The 17,830-nt window shown below is 43.7% G+C and overlaps 1 protein-coding gene across 40 annotated transcripts in view; it reads left to right on the top strand.

The window, feature by feature from the left end:
- The window catches only part of clasp1a (cytoplasmic linker associated protein 1a), a 94,321-nt gene that overhangs the window by 44,774 nt on the left and 31,717 nt on the right, over positions 1-17,830 (top strand). For 39 of the 40 annotated variants that reach the window (XM_045707236.1, XM_045707243.1, XM_045707252.1 and 36 more), the window contains exon 8: positions 2,265-2,335. In XM_045707236.1, the coding sequence (XP_045563192.1) occupies positions 2,265-2,335 (71 nt within the window). Of the gene's footprint in view, positions 1-2,264; positions 2,336-5,157; positions 5,316-17,830 lie in introns of those variants that run through there. The other variant, XM_045707268.1, reaches the window with a different exon arrangement.

Raw genomic sequence — 17,830 nt, forward strand, 5'->3', positions numbered from 1 at the left:
GAATTTGTGGTGTTTTGTTTGTTCACCCGCCTCTTGGATTGACCACAAGTTCTCAATGGGATTAAGGTCTGGGGAGTTTCCTGGCCATGGACCCAAAATATCGATGTTTTGTTCCCTGAGCCACTTAGTTATCACTTTTGCCTTATGGCAAGGTGCTGGAAAAGGCATTGTTTGTCACCAAACTGTTCCTGGATGGTTGGGAGAAGTTGCTCTCGGAGGATGTGTTGGTACCATTCTTTATTCATGGCTGTGTTCTTAGGCAAAATTGTGAGTGAGCCCACTACCTTGGCTGAGAAGCAACCCCACACATGAATGGTCTCAGAATGTTTTACTGTTGGCATGACACAGGACTGATGGTAGCACTCACCTTGTCTTCTCCAGACAAGCTTTTTTTTTGGATGCCCCAAACAATCGGAAAGGGGATTCATCAGAGAAAATGACTTTACCCCAGTCCTCAGCTGTCCAATCCCTGTACCTTTTGCAGAATATCAGTTTGTCCCTGATGTTTTTCCTTGAGATTAGTGGCTTCTTTGCTGCCCTTCTTGACACCAAGCCATCCTCCAAAAGTCTTCGCCTCACTGTGCGTGCAGATGCACTTACACCTGCCTGCTGCCATTCCTGAGCAAGCTCTGTACTGGTGGGGCCCCGGTCCCGCAGCTGAATCAACTTTAGGAGATGGTCCTCGCACTTGCTGGACTTTCTTGGGCGCCCTGAAGCCTTCTTCACAACAATTGAACCGCTCTCCTTGAAGTTCTTGATGATCCGATAAATGGTTGATTTAGGTGCAATCTTACTGGCAGCAATATCCTTGCCTGTGAAGCCCTTTTTGTGCAAAGCAATGAAGATAGCATGTGTTTCCTTGCAGGTACCAATGGTTGACAGAGGAAGAACAAGGATTCCAAGCACCACCCTCCTTTTGAAGCTTCCAGTCTGTTATTCAAACTCAATCAGCCTGACAGAGTGATCTCCAGCCTTGTCCTCGTCAACACTCACACCTTTGTTAATGAGAGAATCACTGACATGATGTCAGCTGGTCCTTTTGTGGCAGGGCTGAAATGCAGTGGAAATGTTTTTTTGGGATACAGTTAATTTGCATGGCAAAGAGGGACTTTGCAATAAATTGCAAATTAATCTGATCACTTTTCATAACATTCTGGAGTATATGTAAATTTCCATCATACAAACTGAGGCAGCAGACTTTGTGAAAATTAATATTTGTGTCATTCTCAACTTTTGGCCATGACTGTACACAGCGTTGTACGAGATCTTCAGTTTCTTGTCAATTTCTCGCATGGAATAGCCTTCATTTCTCAGAACAAGAATAGACTGACAAGTTTCAGAAGAAAGGTCTTTGTTTCTCGCCATTTGGAGCCTGTAATCGAACCGACAAATGCTGATGCTCCAGATACCCAACTAGTCTAAAGAAGGCCAGTTTTATTGCTTCTTTAATCAGAACAACAGTTTTCAGCTGTGCTAACATAATTGCAACCAGCTACAATAGTCATTTACAACATTAACAATGTCTACACTGTATTTCTGATCAATTTGATGTATTTTAATGGACAACAAAATGAGCTTTTCTTTCAAAAACAAGGACATTTCTAAGTGACCCCAAACTTTTGAACCGTAGTGTGGATGCCGATACGATATGTATTGCGATTCTCACGATTCTTTATATATTGCGATTCGATACTGTGATTTTTTTTTTTATTGCGATTTGATGTTCCAAACATATTGCTCACCATATGTCTGCAGTAGACGGACAAGAGAGCCATAAGACAACGAGCTTTGATCTGTCATGGAAATAAATGTGCTGAAAACAAATTGGCTCCCTATTTATAAAGAAGATGGGGAACAAGCTATGAAGGAAAAATACTGGAGTTTTGGTGCAGGTACAGCCAACTTGTGCAACAGTTTTATTCTGATATTGTCAAAATGATACGATATAGTGTCAGAAATAACATCCCAATATGTAACTGTATCGAGTTTCTTCCCCCCGTCACTAGTCTATTTTTGGTCTAGTTTGGCTCTCCATTCTTCTGAGCAGGCCAGGGGGAAATGTTCTCTCTGACAGGTGGAGATCAATACCGTCCGTTGAATCAGTGAGTCTTGGCGATTCATCTTCCTGTCTCTCTCTCTGTTTCCTGACCTGTTTTCTCTCTCTTCTTTTCTCTTCCTTCCTTTCCTCAATCTCTTAGGTTGAATATAACCCTCTGTAACTCTCATCTTTAGGTTGAATATAACCCTCTAACTCTCCTCTGCAGGTTGAATGTAATCTTCAGCAGATTTGATGAAGTCCAAAGATCTGGGAACATGATCCCATCCTCAGGTTCAGGTGAGTGATGCAGCTGTTGATTCATGGTTATTACCATGGCTTCTCGAGGTGTTTGTCTGTCTATGTTTGCTTCCTGTGTTCCTCTCTCTTTCCTGTTCCTGTGTATTTTGTATGCGCTTCTAGTTTCTGGAACTATTTGAAGGACTCCAAATACGGTGTTATTGACTGATGTTGACTAAGCTGAAAGCAGTTTCTCATGAAGCTATAGGGCTCTACAGTGATGGCAATGAGGAGATCTACCCCATCTCTCTCTGTCTTACACGTGACTCTATGTCTCTGTAGGCTGGATATTTAGGCACATTTCGATTTGGGCTGAGGGAATTAAACACAACACAACTGGAGCTCATAGTCTTTACTTTTCTCTTTTTAAGTTTAGGCTTTTTTCTACCAAAAGCAGGAAGTGCCACCTGAGATTTGGCAAAACAAGAAAATATCTGTCACTGTGCTTTTGTACTTGTAGAAACATGTGGCTAGGATTTGGGACAGGGATAAACAGATATTGCACCACTTCTGTTTGTCTGTCGTTGTTTTTGTTGTTCTCATCTGTGTGAGAGAACTAGGCCAGCAACTATGCTTAGAAATGGAGTTCCTCTCTCCTACGGTTGTATTCTCACTCACTCCTCAATCGTTCCCCAGCTTTCTCTCTTCCCCCTCTCTCTCACCACTTGTTTTCCATCCTCTCCTTCCTCCCCCTTGCTGTTCGACACCTTTGTGGTCTGGCTGTCTCCTGCCCATGTTAGGTCCACTCAGCCGTCATGCCAGTGTGTGGGTTAGTGTGTTGGTGAGAGGCGGCCTGAGGGCCAGACGGACAGCCTGGAGCTTGGGTGGAGGAGTTTCCCCACAGGAGGGCAGCCTCCTCTGGGCCTCAGATGTCGCATTCCCTCAGTGTAGCCATGCCCGTGTGTATGTCCTTGTGTGTACTGTCCTTGTGTGTTTCATAGAAATTTCAGTGTTCACTGTCAGTGTGTAAGCAGAGCTGTGAGTTCTCTTTGCAGTGTCAAGGGCAATGGCTCGCTGACTCCATCACATTCTAGCTGACTGGGTGTAGTGTTTGTTTGCAGGACAGGTAGAATGGCTGAGCTGAGGAGAACTGTGGAAACTGCTCAGCATTTAGGAACTATTTTCCATGCCCTCGGTAACTTCTCCCGCAAGGATAATTACTATGGACTTTGCCATGATAGATGTGTTGTCTCTCTCAGTAATCTAACCACCCTGAGAAGTAGCACAGTAAATGTATTCTATTTAAGTTAAGCATAAGTTGTCTGTTTTATTGTGCATCACAGCATTAACAATCCACTATGTCTGCTTTTTCTCAGTGTTGATCAGAGTCCAACTTTTCAAAGGGAGGAAACCGTTCAAGGACACCTCTCTCGGTGTAAGGGCTTTGTTCCTTCACCCCCTCACTATTTTAAACTCATATTTCCAGATTACTTTCGGGCTCACACGGTTTTGATGACATTTTCATTGGAAAAGGAAAAGTAATAGATTATTCATTCCATGACACTTATTAAACTATTCATTATGCACTTGGCGCTGTCGTTTTGTTCTCCCCTAACGCTTCTGCTCAAATTAGGCGATGACTAAGAGTTCCCCCTTAGCTTGCAACAAGGAGCTCAGCTCTCCACTGAGGGAAATAGTTTGTGTGTGTACGTAAACAGCAGAGGACAGGAGTGCAGTCAACAGAACACAACATGGTAATGAGGGCCTTTTTGTTGTAGAGACGTGGGTCATATTCATTAGGCACCAAACAGACTGAAACCGGGAGGGACTACCTGAACTTGACCAATAAGAAATGCTTGTTGTTGTTGCAATGTGTTCTAATGAGTACTGCCATGGCCCTGTGCTGTGCAGCGTTGTGTGGGCCCGCTAGCCGTTGCCTGGAGACACAGATTGGGGTCAGAATGCTCTCAGCTAGTCAGTGAACTGAAGGAGTAGCTGTTCCTTTCCTTCGGACGAGATTAACCTCCGCCTCTCCTCAACCAGCTGTATTACCCCAAAGCAACACAGTAGAAATGTGGCTAATGGACTGAAACCAAAGGAAAGGGCATTGATTGTTTGTTAGAGTTGTTATAAATAGTGTTCTGAATTGCATGCCCAAACATTTGTCTCCCTCTCCCTGGGCCAGTTTGGTTAGAGCAAGGAGACTGAGTACTTCTACTGTCAGGAGGAAAACGTATACAGTATCTCCCTCCACGAGTACACTTCAGAAACCTATTGAATTTCATCTCTATCTGTAGTCGTAATCTGTATTCCCCAAAAGGGCATACATATGCTGCAAGTAGACCATGCTCCAGTTCAGTTGACATGAAATAGGAGCTTAAGCAATTAATTGTCCTTGGATAGAGAGATGATGGAATATGATGTTTGGACTGTCCTGGCTCCTGAGGTGTCAGCACTGGGCTTTCCTCCTCGAGAGGTGAAAGGTTGTGGTATGTAGAGTGCTTGGCTGCTGTCTGATTGTGGCTGGGAATCTCATAAAGACGTACTGTAGATGTCACATTGCTACATTGTGATTTGGCCTAACTCTGCAGATGACTCTTGCAGAAGGCTTCTAGGTACTGTTGATGATACACTTATGACATAAAGATACAGACAGAGCAGCCATCTATTGACTCAGTTTGTGCTGCTTGTCGTACTGTATGTTCACCCTCCATGATGTCGCTGTTAAATCTCATGCCAAAGTTACGCGGTAGGATAAATGTTTTTCAGCTGAAAGCCCAAATGTTACTCCTCTGCAAAATGATGGGGCCACTGCAGCCTGAGCCTCTTGTTCTGGTGAGGGAGAGGTATGGCAGCGGTATCGGGTGCAGTAGTCACAAGACTAGAACAGGATGAAGGAAAGGGAGGGGATGGAGAGAGGAGAACAGGGAGAGAGAGAGCGAGAGACACACGCAGACGTAAAGCAACATTCTCCCTGACTGTTCACTATTCTCTCTGCTCTGCGTGGAAGGAAGGCTTTGCACTATGACAACTGGGGAAGGTAAGAGCATGAATGGACTGGACTCTTTAATGTCAAGGGCAGAACACACTGGACTCTGGCTCAGGTGCTAATGGTTGTAGAGCTTTTCCTTCCATCTTTCTCTCTTTCCTCTCTCTCTCTCTCCTGGCCTATTTAGAGGTGCTACTGGGGGAGAGGGGGGGGGGGGGCAGTGTTTTACAAGGGAGAGAAAATCATATTAACTCTTTTTTTCCTATTTATTTTGTGTCTTTCTTGTGAGACAATGTACCAATTTGAGATTGTATGCGCAGTTCATATTGTCCAGACAGTGGGCTGTTGTATTCCAGCACTCTGAATAGAGAAGAATTTGTTGTTGTTGACTATGTGAGCCATTCTGATTCTGGGAGATGTTATTGTGATAAAACAGACCACTGTTTTGGTGTGTAGTTTTATATAGCCTATATCACACCGCTAACATTTCAAACATTAAACATTGTATTTCACGCCTCTTTGCCTCCCTGCAGTTTTAATGTGGGACATGTTTCGCCCCCTCAGCCTGCTGCTTCACGAGTCTGTTTTGGGTTCTGCTGTTTTGACGATAAGCTGCTGCGTCGTCGGTCACTGCTCGCTCAATCTCACTGTACCTGTGTCTAACTTCAGATCATCCTGTACAATAAGCAGTATTGAGGGCACTTTAAGTAACGTGTTTAATAGCCTACTTCAGGTAAAGATCTCTTATTGACGTCCCTCTCCCTCTTCACAACAGGAGGCTGCAGTGCCCCCAACACTTTGTGACGTCTGTGTAAAACGTTTCTTTTTTATTATTGTTGCAGGACATTTCTAGAAGTCATATACATAATGCAGTGAGAGGACTGAAGGATGGCTCTCATTGGAGTGTTATTAATAACTCTGCCTGGGTGATGGGTCCGAGCCAAGTCCCTGAATTATGCTGTAATTATAATGTGTCAGCTGGTGTTTTGGTTAGAAAGCATCCTTGTTGTGTTAAATCCTTGGGGTTCCATGGTACGTTAGCTCATGTTAAGACTGTTTGTCTCCTACACGGTCCTGTGGGTGTGTGTGTTATATTAAACATTGCAGACTAGAGATGGCCTGCTTGTCTTTCCCACAAGGCTCAGCTCTGATGAAGCAGAACACCAGTTGTTACCTTCTTTTCACAGTTAAGACCATGTACCTGTTATGAGTCACACGCCTCACCTTCTACTGCTAATCTCGTGGTGCCCCCTGGGAGCTCTGTGTGAGCTGCCTTCAGTGTGTGCGTCCGTGCAAGGTTCTTGAAAGGGCCATTTTTAAAGGAGGGGAAGAGATGGTTAACACAGACCAGAGATGGAATTAAGATTCAAAAGCAAGACTTTTAATCACATCGCACACTCAGAGGATCGCACGGTGCAAGCTGCGACACACACACACACACACACACACACACACACACACACACACACACACACATGGATGCTGCAGCTCTGTACAGCATAAAGAAGGGTTAAGTGCTCCACACGGTCTCTGCGTGGTTCTACTTACTTTTGTGTGGTGGAATTTTTGGAACGTGACACAAACTGGAGCCCTTTGAAGAGAGTCTGTTAATAGCTGTACTGTTATGTAAACACTAGAGTTTAGTCAGTTTTGTGCTGAGTCTGACGGTGTTGGACCTGGTGCGTTAACCTGCTCAGGTAAGATGGTCATCCCCTGTGGTGACTGAAGACGACAGGTTGAATTTAGTGCTGTTTTCTGCTCTCTTAAAATGCCACAACCACCCAATGGCCCAAACAGCTCTGCACTTAACAGTGGTCAGTGACTCATAAGTTTGTTGTGCGTGTTTGTGACTGAGTAACTTCATGGGGCTGGCTGTCATGCATCAGGTCAAGCTGCTTTTTGCCCTGTCGTGAAAGCTTTGTGTTTGTTCCCTGACGCAGAAGATATTTGGAAGGAAAAGCTTAGCTCATATTTTCATCCAGCAGCTTTTTGATCAAAGCTTTCTCTGTCAGACACGCTAGGCTACGGCCGGGTAATACACAACCACACAGTTGATCCTCGTTCCTCCCTGGAAGAATCCATCTTGTCAGTTGTGACAGAGAGCTGAATGCTGCTATGAATTTCAGACGGGTTTGGTCAAAATTAGGGTGAAATGAGAAGATTAGATGTACACAGGCAATCTGATCTTTTGACTTCCGATTTATACCACCTCCATATGTGGATCTGAATCCCAATACAAAGCCGATCCTCCATATGCAACCTCTGTCTGGACGCTCGGATCAGATTTATGTTCCTCTGGTTACCACGAAAACCAAATCAAATAAATCAAACGTTACATGCTTTGTAAATAACAGGTGTAGACTAAAAGTCAAATGCTTACTGATGGGTCTTGTTCCAACAATTCAAGTTAAAGGTTAAAACAATTGAAATAGTGACACAAGGAATAAATAAACAGTGAATAACAATAACGAGTAAAAAAATAACATGGCTATATACAGGGAGTGCCGAATCGATGTGCAGGGGTACGAGGTAACAACCCAAAACTTAAAGGAACAGTGACAGGATATGAGCATTACATCTGTTTGCTACATCAGAGTGAATGTGCACATTTTATATGGGTCACATTCCAGTCACTGGGTCAGGGCACCATTCCAGTGCTGGTCACTGGGGCAGAGTGGGGGTGGTGCCCGAGTGTATGTAACTTAGACCCTAGACAGCTGTGTGTGTGTGTGTGTGTGTGTGTGTGTGTGTGTGTGTGTGACGGGTGGACGAAACACCAGAGGCCCGGTGAGAATAATCTGTACCCATTCATCGACTTCCAATCATCTAGGCCAAGTGCTAGTATGTAAGACAAGCATAAGTAGCCTACGTGTCCACGGGGATAGTAGAGAGAGTTCAAGGACAGAGTGAAGCTCTGTTCATTCAAACCAACCATTTTGTTACGGCTTTTATTCTCTCAAAGACTCCCTGTCATATCCCCATCACTGTTGTTGGGAAATGTGATACATAAATATGGACATGCATGTTGTTCATTTAGATAAGAGATAAAACTGTTGGTTTTGATAAGATGGATCTTGAATGATGTATTATGTTTTTGATTCCAGAGACCGAGTAAGCGAGACTGAAATCACTTACCATAAACAAACTGTGTGAATGTCCCTGTTGTCCACTTCATTCTCTGTCCATGAGGGTGCCAACCAAGTGGATTCTGTGAATAGCCGTCTGGCCACGTGGACCTTGTAATGAATGAATGGATGTCTTTGAGGTCTGTGTAAGGGTGTAGAGGACCTACTTGCCAGGGCGGCTCTGCCAAAGCTTAACTAAAGGTTTGCCACCCATCAGGGAAAACAGTCAGTGCATGTTACCAACTGGGTTTTTGCTTGGCCTACTAATCTGCTCTTCAGACAGTTTTCATCAAGTACGTGTGTTGTTGTCTGCTTTAACAGTGTTGGTCTTCAAAAATCTCTCCCGGCTTCAGTGTTCGTTTGATCGGACTGTGTGCGATGTGACGTGTGTGTCGTGCAAAACAAGCAGTTGCTACGTGTGCAGTCTTAACAGCAGCAGTCAATGCACTGTGACTGTCTCTCTTTCTCTGCTCATCCCTCTGCTGCCTGCTCAGAGGAAATGGCTTCTGATACATAACACACGGCCTCATTGCCTTCGTATCATCACCTCTCTGCCATCAGAAATAAATGAAGCGCTGAGTCTTTGATTCAGTTGCACATTAACTATTGGAGCCATAAGACAGTCACATTAACTAGCTGTTGAATGTCATTAGCTGAACTCTGCTCTGCTCTGCTGCCACTACAGTCATGTGTATGCTTCCTACAGGGAGATAATGGGAATTGAATGCCTTTGACAGTAGGGGGGTGCATGAGACAAATTATGTATAAGATATATAGCCGGCCGCAGCCTAACACATGAGATAAAACATAGAAGGGTATTATACAAAGAATGCTAGGACTATCATTTCACTGCGTTATGTTGCTGAAGCTATGGCTGTGCCAGTCAGACCGCTAGGTGAAAAGTTGATGCGCTGACCCCTCTTACTGCCCTTGCTATAACCATTGGAGTGACAGAATATCCATCACTGTCTGTCTTGCCATAGACCCGGGGGATATCTCAAAGTTCTGTCAGTGTTGGGTTAACTGACGTTGCCCTTCAGCCTGCTGTATGGCCTTCCTCACTGACAGATAGATGGCTGCTCTCTTTCATCTCAACCTTTTTCATTGGCTTGTCATTAGAACTATATGCTCCTCTGTAGACACAGACAGACAGGGAGAGAGAAAGACAAAGGGAACAAGGGAGAGAGTGAAGCAGAGAGACTGGCTACTGTGAAGTTTGACTTCTGGGTGTTTAGTTATAATGAGGTCATATAGCCCAGGCCATTGAAATGGCTGCAGTGTGTCTCACAGTACAAATGTGTCTCTGTGCTGTGATTACATTCCCCCCCCCCAAATGGCCATTGTTTGTTCTCTGTCCATGGTATTTTAGAGCCTGTGTGTGTTTCTTTTCCCCATTTCAGATCTGCCCTTTAGTGTCCCATTTGTCATAGCAGAGTCTGAACCCAAGCATTTAGTGTACTGCCCGGGTCTGAACTAGGCCTGGAATTATATGTTGTTTGTTAAATGGTTTTCACGAATGCCATGGCTCAGAATAAATTCTATGTTGTCTGGACTTGAAGAGATAACTGAGCATTTCCACTAACCCTGACTGTTAGGGTGCTGTTGCTTGCTCTGTAGCCCCAGTCAGTCTGTCCACCACCATGACGTCTTTTTTGTCCAGCTGTTACATTGGAAATTCATCTTCTGCTCGCCTCAACTCCCTCATACAACCCTAAAACACACATATTTGACAGGAGCACAGTTAAGCTAGTTTTGCCCTGCTTAAGGGTACAACGGTAGAATTAATAGGTGACCTCATGAATCATGACAGATTCAACATGCTAATAGCATTTTATTTGTCACATGCTTCGTAACCAACCGGTGTAGACTAACAGTGAAATGCTTACTTATGGCCCTTCCCCATAATGCAGAGAGAGAGAGAGAGAGATAATAGAAAAATATGTAACACGAGGAATAAATACACATTTGAGTAAAGATAACTTCTATATACAGAGGGTACCAGTACTGAGTCTATGTGCTGGGATACGAGGTAATTTAGCTAGATATGTACATATAGGTAGGGATAAAGTGACTAGACAACAGGATAGATAATAAACAGTAACAGCAGCGTATGTGATGAGTCTCTAAAGAGTTGTGGCAAAAAGGGTCAATGCAGATAGTCTGGGTAGCTATTGGTTAACTATTTAACAAACAAAAAAAAGAAGTGCCATGTATGTAAAATGTGTGTAGAAATACATGCAACAACAAAAGAGAAAGCTGTAAAAACATTTTTTTCTTTGTCCTCCGAAAAGATCTACACTACCGTTCAAAAGTTTGGGGTCACTTAGAGATGTCCTTGTTTTTGAAATAAAAGCAAATTTTCTGTCCATTTAAAATAACATCAAATTGTGCCATTGGAACACAGGAGTGATGGTTGCTGATAATGGGCCTCTGTACGCCTATGTAGATATTCCATAAAAAATCTGCAGTTTCCAGCTACAATAGTCATTTACAACATTAACAATGTCTACACTGTATTTCTGATCAATATGATGTCATTTTCTTTCAAAAACAAGCACATTTCTAAGTGACCCCCAACTTTTGAACAGTAGTGTATATGTACAGTACCAGTCAAAAATTTGGACACACATACTCATTCAAGGGTTTTTCTTTATTTTTACTATTTTCTACATTGTAGAGTTATGAAATAACACATATGGAATCATGTAGTAACCAAAAAAGTGTTAAATCTAAATATATTTGAGGTACTTCAAAGTAGCCACCCTTTGCCTTGATGACTGCCAAGAGTGTGCAAAGCTTTCTCTCAACCAGCTTCATGAGGCAGTCACCTGGAATGCATTTCAATTAACAGGTGTGCATAGTTAAAAGTTAATTTGTGGAATTGATTTCCTGAATGCGTTTGAGCCAGTCAGTTGTGTTGTGACAAGTTAGGGGTGGTATACAGACGATAGCCTTATTTGGTAAAAGACCAAGTCCATATTATGGCAAAAACAGCTCAAATAAGCAAAGAGAAACGACAGTCCATCATTACTTTTAGACATGAAGGTCGGTCAATTTGGAAAATTTTGCGGTCTCAAAAACCATCAAGCGCTATGATGAAACTGCCTCTCATGAGGACCACCACAGGTAAGGAATACCCAGAGTTACCTCTTCTGCAGAAGATAAGATCATTAGTATAACTGCACCTCAGATTTCAGCCCAAATAAATGCTTCACAGAGTTCAAGTAAGAGACACATCTCAACATCAACTGTTCAGAGGAGAATGCTGTTGGGGCGGTAAGCGAATTGGAGTGGGTCTAGGGTGTCTGGGATGATAGTGTTGATGTGAGCCATGACCAGCCTTTCAAGGCATTTCATGGCTACAGATGTGAGTGCAACGGGGCGATAGTCATTTAAACATGTTACCTTGGTGTTCTTGTGCACAAGGACTATGGTGGTCTGCTTGAACTATGAAGGTATTACAGACTGGGTCAGAGAGAGGTTGAGAATGTCAGAGGCCCTTACTTGCTTGTCTTAAGCAGAGGAGATGTACTTTACGATGAGAGCCAGCACTCTGTTGACTTTACCACAGTCTTGTCTACAACACTCTAAACATTTACCCTTTACTTGGCCACACTTTAGGATGAATACTTTGCCTCTGCTCTTTTTCAGCGGTTGCTCATTCCTGTCTGCTCACCCTGGCAACCATGTAGGCAATCACCAATCATGGCCCTTAAGTAGGAGAGACCCCACTGGTATGGTAGCTCCTTGGGGACACACTTAGTCTACCTCCCGGAGGACAGCATTTTTACTTTGTTGGCTGTCTAACACCCAGCTAGGCTAAAATTAATGAATAGATAACGTCAAGCACAGAAGGGCCTTCATTAATGATCAGTGGTTTCTTATTGAAAGGAGTGGAACATTTTTGTGCTCTCTTATCATTGGCTGACCAGGCAGAGTTTGAGTTTGAGGACCAGAAGAACTCTGGTCCTCTGCGACACAGGATCAACCAAGAGTCTCAGTGGTTTGTCACAGCTGTTCTATGGTTACTTTAGCATTGCAACAGAGTGGATGTGAGCTCCTCCCATAGCGGGCTATCAAGAAATTATATCAAGAAAGAGAACTCTATTCTCTTCTTCCCTCTTTCTCTTTTCCTAGACCCAATATTAGATTCACATGTATTTTAAATCTCTGCATTATAGGGAAGAAAATTGTCAAACGCTTTAGTCATGGTTATTATTATTTAGTGCTGCATGAGGTACAGTTGAAGTCGGTTGGGTTGGAGTCATTAAAACTCATTTTTCAACCACTCCACACATTTCATGTTAACAAACTATAGTTTTGGCAAGTCGGTTAGGACATCTACTTTGTGCATGACACAAGTCATTTTTCCAATAATTGTTTACAGACAGATTATTTCACTTACAATTTACTTTATCACAATTCCAGTGGGTCAGAAGTTTACATACACTGAGTTGACTGTGCCTTTAAACAGCTTGGAAAATTCCAGAAAATGATGTCATGGCTTTAGAAGCTTCTGATTGGCTAATTGACATCATTTGAGTCAATTGGAGGTGTACCTGTGGATGTATTTCAAGGCCTACCTTCAAACTCAGTGCCTCTTTGCCTGACATCATGGGAAAATCTAAAGAAATCAGCCAACACCTCAGAATTTTTTTTGTAGATCTCCACAAGTCTGGTTCATCCTTTGGAGCAATTTACAAATGCCTGAAGGTACCATGTTCATCTGTACAAACAACAGTATGCAAGTATTAACACCATGGGCCCACACAGCCGTCATACCGCTCAGGAAGGAGACGTGTTCTGTCTCCAAGAGATGAACGTACTTTGGTGCGAGAAGTGAAATTCAATCCCAGAACAACAGCAAAGGACCTTGTGAAGATGCTGGAGGAAACGGGTACAAAGTATCTATATCCACAGTAAAACAAGTCCTATATCGACATAACCTGAAAGGCCGCTCAGCAAGGAAGAAGCCACTGCTCCAAAACCGCCATAAAAAAGCCAGACTACGGTTTGCAACTGCACATGGGGACAAAGATTGTACTTTCTGGAGAAATGTCCTCTGGTCTGATGAAACAAAAATAGAACTGTTTGGCCATAATGACCATTGTTATGTTTGGAGGAAAAAGGGGGAGGCTTGCAAGCCGAAGAACACCATCCCAAACGTGAAGCATGGGGGTGGCAGCATCATGTTGTGGGGGTGCTTTGCTGCAGGAGGGACTGGTGCACTTCACAAAATAGATGACATCATGAGGCAGGAAAATTTTGTGGATATGTTGAAGCAACATCTCAAGACATCAGTCAGGAAGTTAAAGCTTGGTCGCAAATGGGTCTTCCAAATGGACAATGACCCCAAGCATACTTCCAAAATTCTGGCAAAATGGCTTAAGGGCAACAAGTCAAGGTATTGGAGTGGCCATCACAAAGCCCTGACCTGAATCCCATAGAACATTTCTGGGCAGAACTGAAAAAGCGTGTGCAAGCAAGCAACAAACCTGACTCAGTTACACCAGCTCTGTCAGGAGGAATGGGCCAAAATTCACCCAACTTATTGTGGGAAGCTTGTGGAAGGCTACCTGAAATGTTTGACCCAAGTTAAACAATTTAAAGGCAATGCTACCAAATACTAATTGAGTGTATGTAAACTTCTAACCCACTGGGAATGTGATGAAATAAAAGCTTAAATAAATAATTCTCTCTGCTATTATTCTGACATTTCACATTCTTAAAATAAAGTGGTGATCCTAACTGACCTAAGACAGGGAATTTTTACTAGGATTAAATGTCAGGAATTTTGAAATACTGAGTTTAAATGTATTTGACTAAGGTGTATGTAAACTTTGGACTTCAACTGTGTGTGTGTGTGTGTGTAAGTGTAAGAGTAGCGAGGGATGGGAGAAGAGTGTTTTGGCTGAGCAGTCCCTGTTTGCTCTTTATAGTCGTCAACATTTTGAGATATCACTGTAATGACATTGTGCTATTTGTGCTGAACCATTAGCCTCTAGCCCTCATACTTCTCTAAACTGCTGGCTAGAGTGTCTGGTTCGCAGACTGACAGACCAATCTGTGGGAATGAGTTGGTGAAATCATAATGACACTTTCCCCTAGACTTAGTCCCAGATCTGTTTGTGCTGTATAGCGAACTCCTATGGTCATTGCCATGCCAAGACAGCACAATCAAATCTGAGACCAGGCTAACTCCCCCCAGATTAGCTGAGTGCTCAGAGCACCTGGAGCCTGACGCAGTCAGAACAGGACAGGAGAAGCTGGCCTGGGAGGTACTAAATAAAATATATTGTGTCAGGGTGTCTTTAGTCTCTCCCTGCAGTTCAGGACAGACAGGAGAAAAGCATCTCGTGAGTTAAAGTCCCCCAAATATGAATCTGTGGCCCAGGGATTACCAGTGCTGCCTGCACTGCAGTTAGGATGCTGGGTGGGGAGTGAAATTAGGATGCTCATCCGCTTCTGCAGTCGCTGGAGCCTGCAGCTAGTGGACACATTATGTAGTGTGCTGTACTCTGTGCTTATGACAGTCACCCTCAGTGAGTTCTTATGACGGTTTGTTTTGTCATGCTGTCCTTATAGTAATCAGAACATGAGAATGGCCCACCATTACCTCGTTAGTCCTCTCAGAGAATGTCATAATAACCACTTTATCTTGGCAGGGCAATCACTTCCCCCTCTCTCTACCTTCATCATCCTATCTTTGCTTCTCCATTCTCTCTCTTCTCTCTAGTTTCTCCGTCTCCTCTCTCTATCTTTAGAACTCTGTTCAGAACAGTACATTGTACCAAGTTTCAGTAACATTCCTGAAGTCTGAGAACTGTGAGCTATTTTAGTCCTTCTAAACTGTCTCGCCTGGCTTATTTTCTCTTCCATGTAGTTGTCTGGCTCTAGCTAGCAGTTTCCTGCACAATATTGTTTTATAGCTAGATTCCAGCAGCAGTCAGAATGGGGTCAGTGCTGTTTGGGATTTTTAACAGTGGAAGAGAGCGGATGCATCCTAAATGACACCCTATCCCCGATTAGGGGGCTCCCAAGTGGCACAGCGGTCTAAGGCACTGCATCTCAGTGCAAGAGGCGTCACTACAGTACCTGGTTCGAATCCATTCTGCATCACATCCGGCCGTGACTGGGAGTCCCAGAGGGCGGCACAGAATTGGCCCAGCGTCATCTGGGTTTGGCCGGGTTAGGCTGTCATTGTAAATAAGAATTTGTTCTTAACTGACTTGCCTAGTTATATAAAGGTACAAAAATATATATATAGATATATACATATACATGTGAATGTATTGCACTACTTTTTATTTATTTTTATTTAACTACATAGGAAATAGGGTGCTATTTGGAACTCAGTCATAGACTGTTGCAGTGCGGTGGACACTTGAACCGTTGAACTTCCTGAAGGATACAGACCACAGTCAGACAACTTCCTATGAAGATAGATAGGGCCGAACAATGATGTGAATGTGTCTCTATGGGGCAGATAATGCAGTGTTCCACCTCAACCAGCAGAGGGAGCCAGAGAGGACAACCTCTCTCCATGACATCACCTATTATACTTCCTCTATCATCAATGACACTTATGAACTTACCTGACTGCTACGCCACTCTCTTCCTTTGAGAGTTCAGCACAGGAAATATGTCATACTCTGCATATTTATACAGTAGCCCACATACAGGGCACACAGTAGCCTACATACAGGACTGTCCAGCTTACAGTAATCATATCACTGGGCAGAGCAGGCATGATCTCATCGAGCCATGTGGATCACTAACACCACCCCTGGTCTGCCACAGGCACCAAGCACACAGCTAACAACCAGGCTACTGCCCCCAGAGTTGGCAGATGCGCGTGCGTGCGTGTGTGTGTGTGTGTGTGTGTGTGTGTGTGTGTGTGTGTTCCCGTAGGGCATGTGTGTGAGTCGCGTGTCTCTGCAGGCTTTGTTAATTGGTCCCTATGTGTGTATAAATCAGCTCGACATTTGTGTCAGCGTTTGATCAAGTGCCTCTCTGACTGCTCTGATCAATAAACGAAATGCATCATCGTGTTTTGCTCTTTCACTAAAGGTGTTTCGGTTAATTGCCTTGCTGTTTAGAGCTGGTATTTACCTCGGTTATCTCATACGTCTTGTGCTCAAATTCTGTGAAATTCATCATGGATCTTGTCTCAAGGAATGTTTCTATTTCAGCTCTCTAAAACCTCTCTGCAGATAATTTAACGATCAGTAAAAAAACGGATGGAAGATGCTCACTCAATGACATTACTGCTAGCAAAGGATTGATCCATCCCACATGCTGCAGTCCCCCCCCCGTCTCTGGTATTGTCACGTTACTGGCCTCAGTGGAAAGCAAATGGAAAGCGCGCCATCAATAAGATAGACGTCGTTGGATGTAGCTGACATCAGGATTGAGTCTTTTCACATGCTCCTCCTGATCTCTTTGGTACAGTAATGCTAATCTCAGTCCTCGCGGAATTGACTATTTTTTCATAATGATAATGCTAGCCCCCACACTCAACACATAATTCACTGGAGAGCCGGGGGGTTAATAACTAGTGTATCCTCACTGTCCGAGGAATAAAGCACTGCGGTGAGTATGTGTACATGAGAGAGACGTCTTATACGACCAGTATGTGCTTCACGCTCACCACCTTTCTCCAGATAAACGAAAAGTGGATGGATACAGTGAGACTCAAGAGACAAACTATGTATCATTTCAGCAGCTTGCATGAGGCAAGCTTTTGTTATGTTGGAACCAAGGCTTCTTATCTCTGGGTGGGTGAGATGGTGACAGTGTGATTACTGCGTTTCACAGCATGCTTCAGGGGACAATAAAGCCAATGTAATGTTGAGCTCCCATAGTGTTATGGTGCGGCGCAAATCATTAATTTACATGTCATTCATATGCATTTATGCAGTGTAAATAACAGCAGTGGGACTATAAACAGTGTTTGTCCAGGGCCAATGACCATCAGGCGAGGTTTCTTTGTTTTTTCCTCACCCAACGCCCTGTATAAACAATGATTGGTCTGAGATGACATCACAGGTGCTGGCCCCTCCCCCCTCTCTGTGGTCGAGAGTCAGTGTCCCTATGGACATGTCACACCATGCTGGCACTGCAGGAGCTGCCAGTATCCTCCTGCTACACACACACACACACACTGCTGTTTTTGACAGCTAACCCTTGGCCAGAAAGGCTTAAGCTGGTCTAGCACCGTGTCATCAGAGCTGCACGCGTCATGCAGACACACACACACACACACACACACACACTGTTGATGCAGAAGCCTGGTTGGGGAAATCTTTAGTGAGTGTGCCATAAATCATGCTGCTGAGGAAGCTGGTGTGTAAGAAGATCTGTGCCTGTAAGAACCTGCTGCTATTATCTCTTCCTGTGGTGTTTCTCTCTCTCTCTCTCCACCATTCCTCTCACACTACC

Source organism: Salmo salar, chromosome ssa25 (assembly GCF_905237065.1).
Source record: "Salmo salar chromosome ssa25, Ssal_v3.1, whole genome shotgun sequence".
Taxonomy (NCBI): Eukaryota; Metazoa; Chordata; class Actinopteri; order Salmoniformes; family Salmonidae; genus Salmo; species Salmo salar.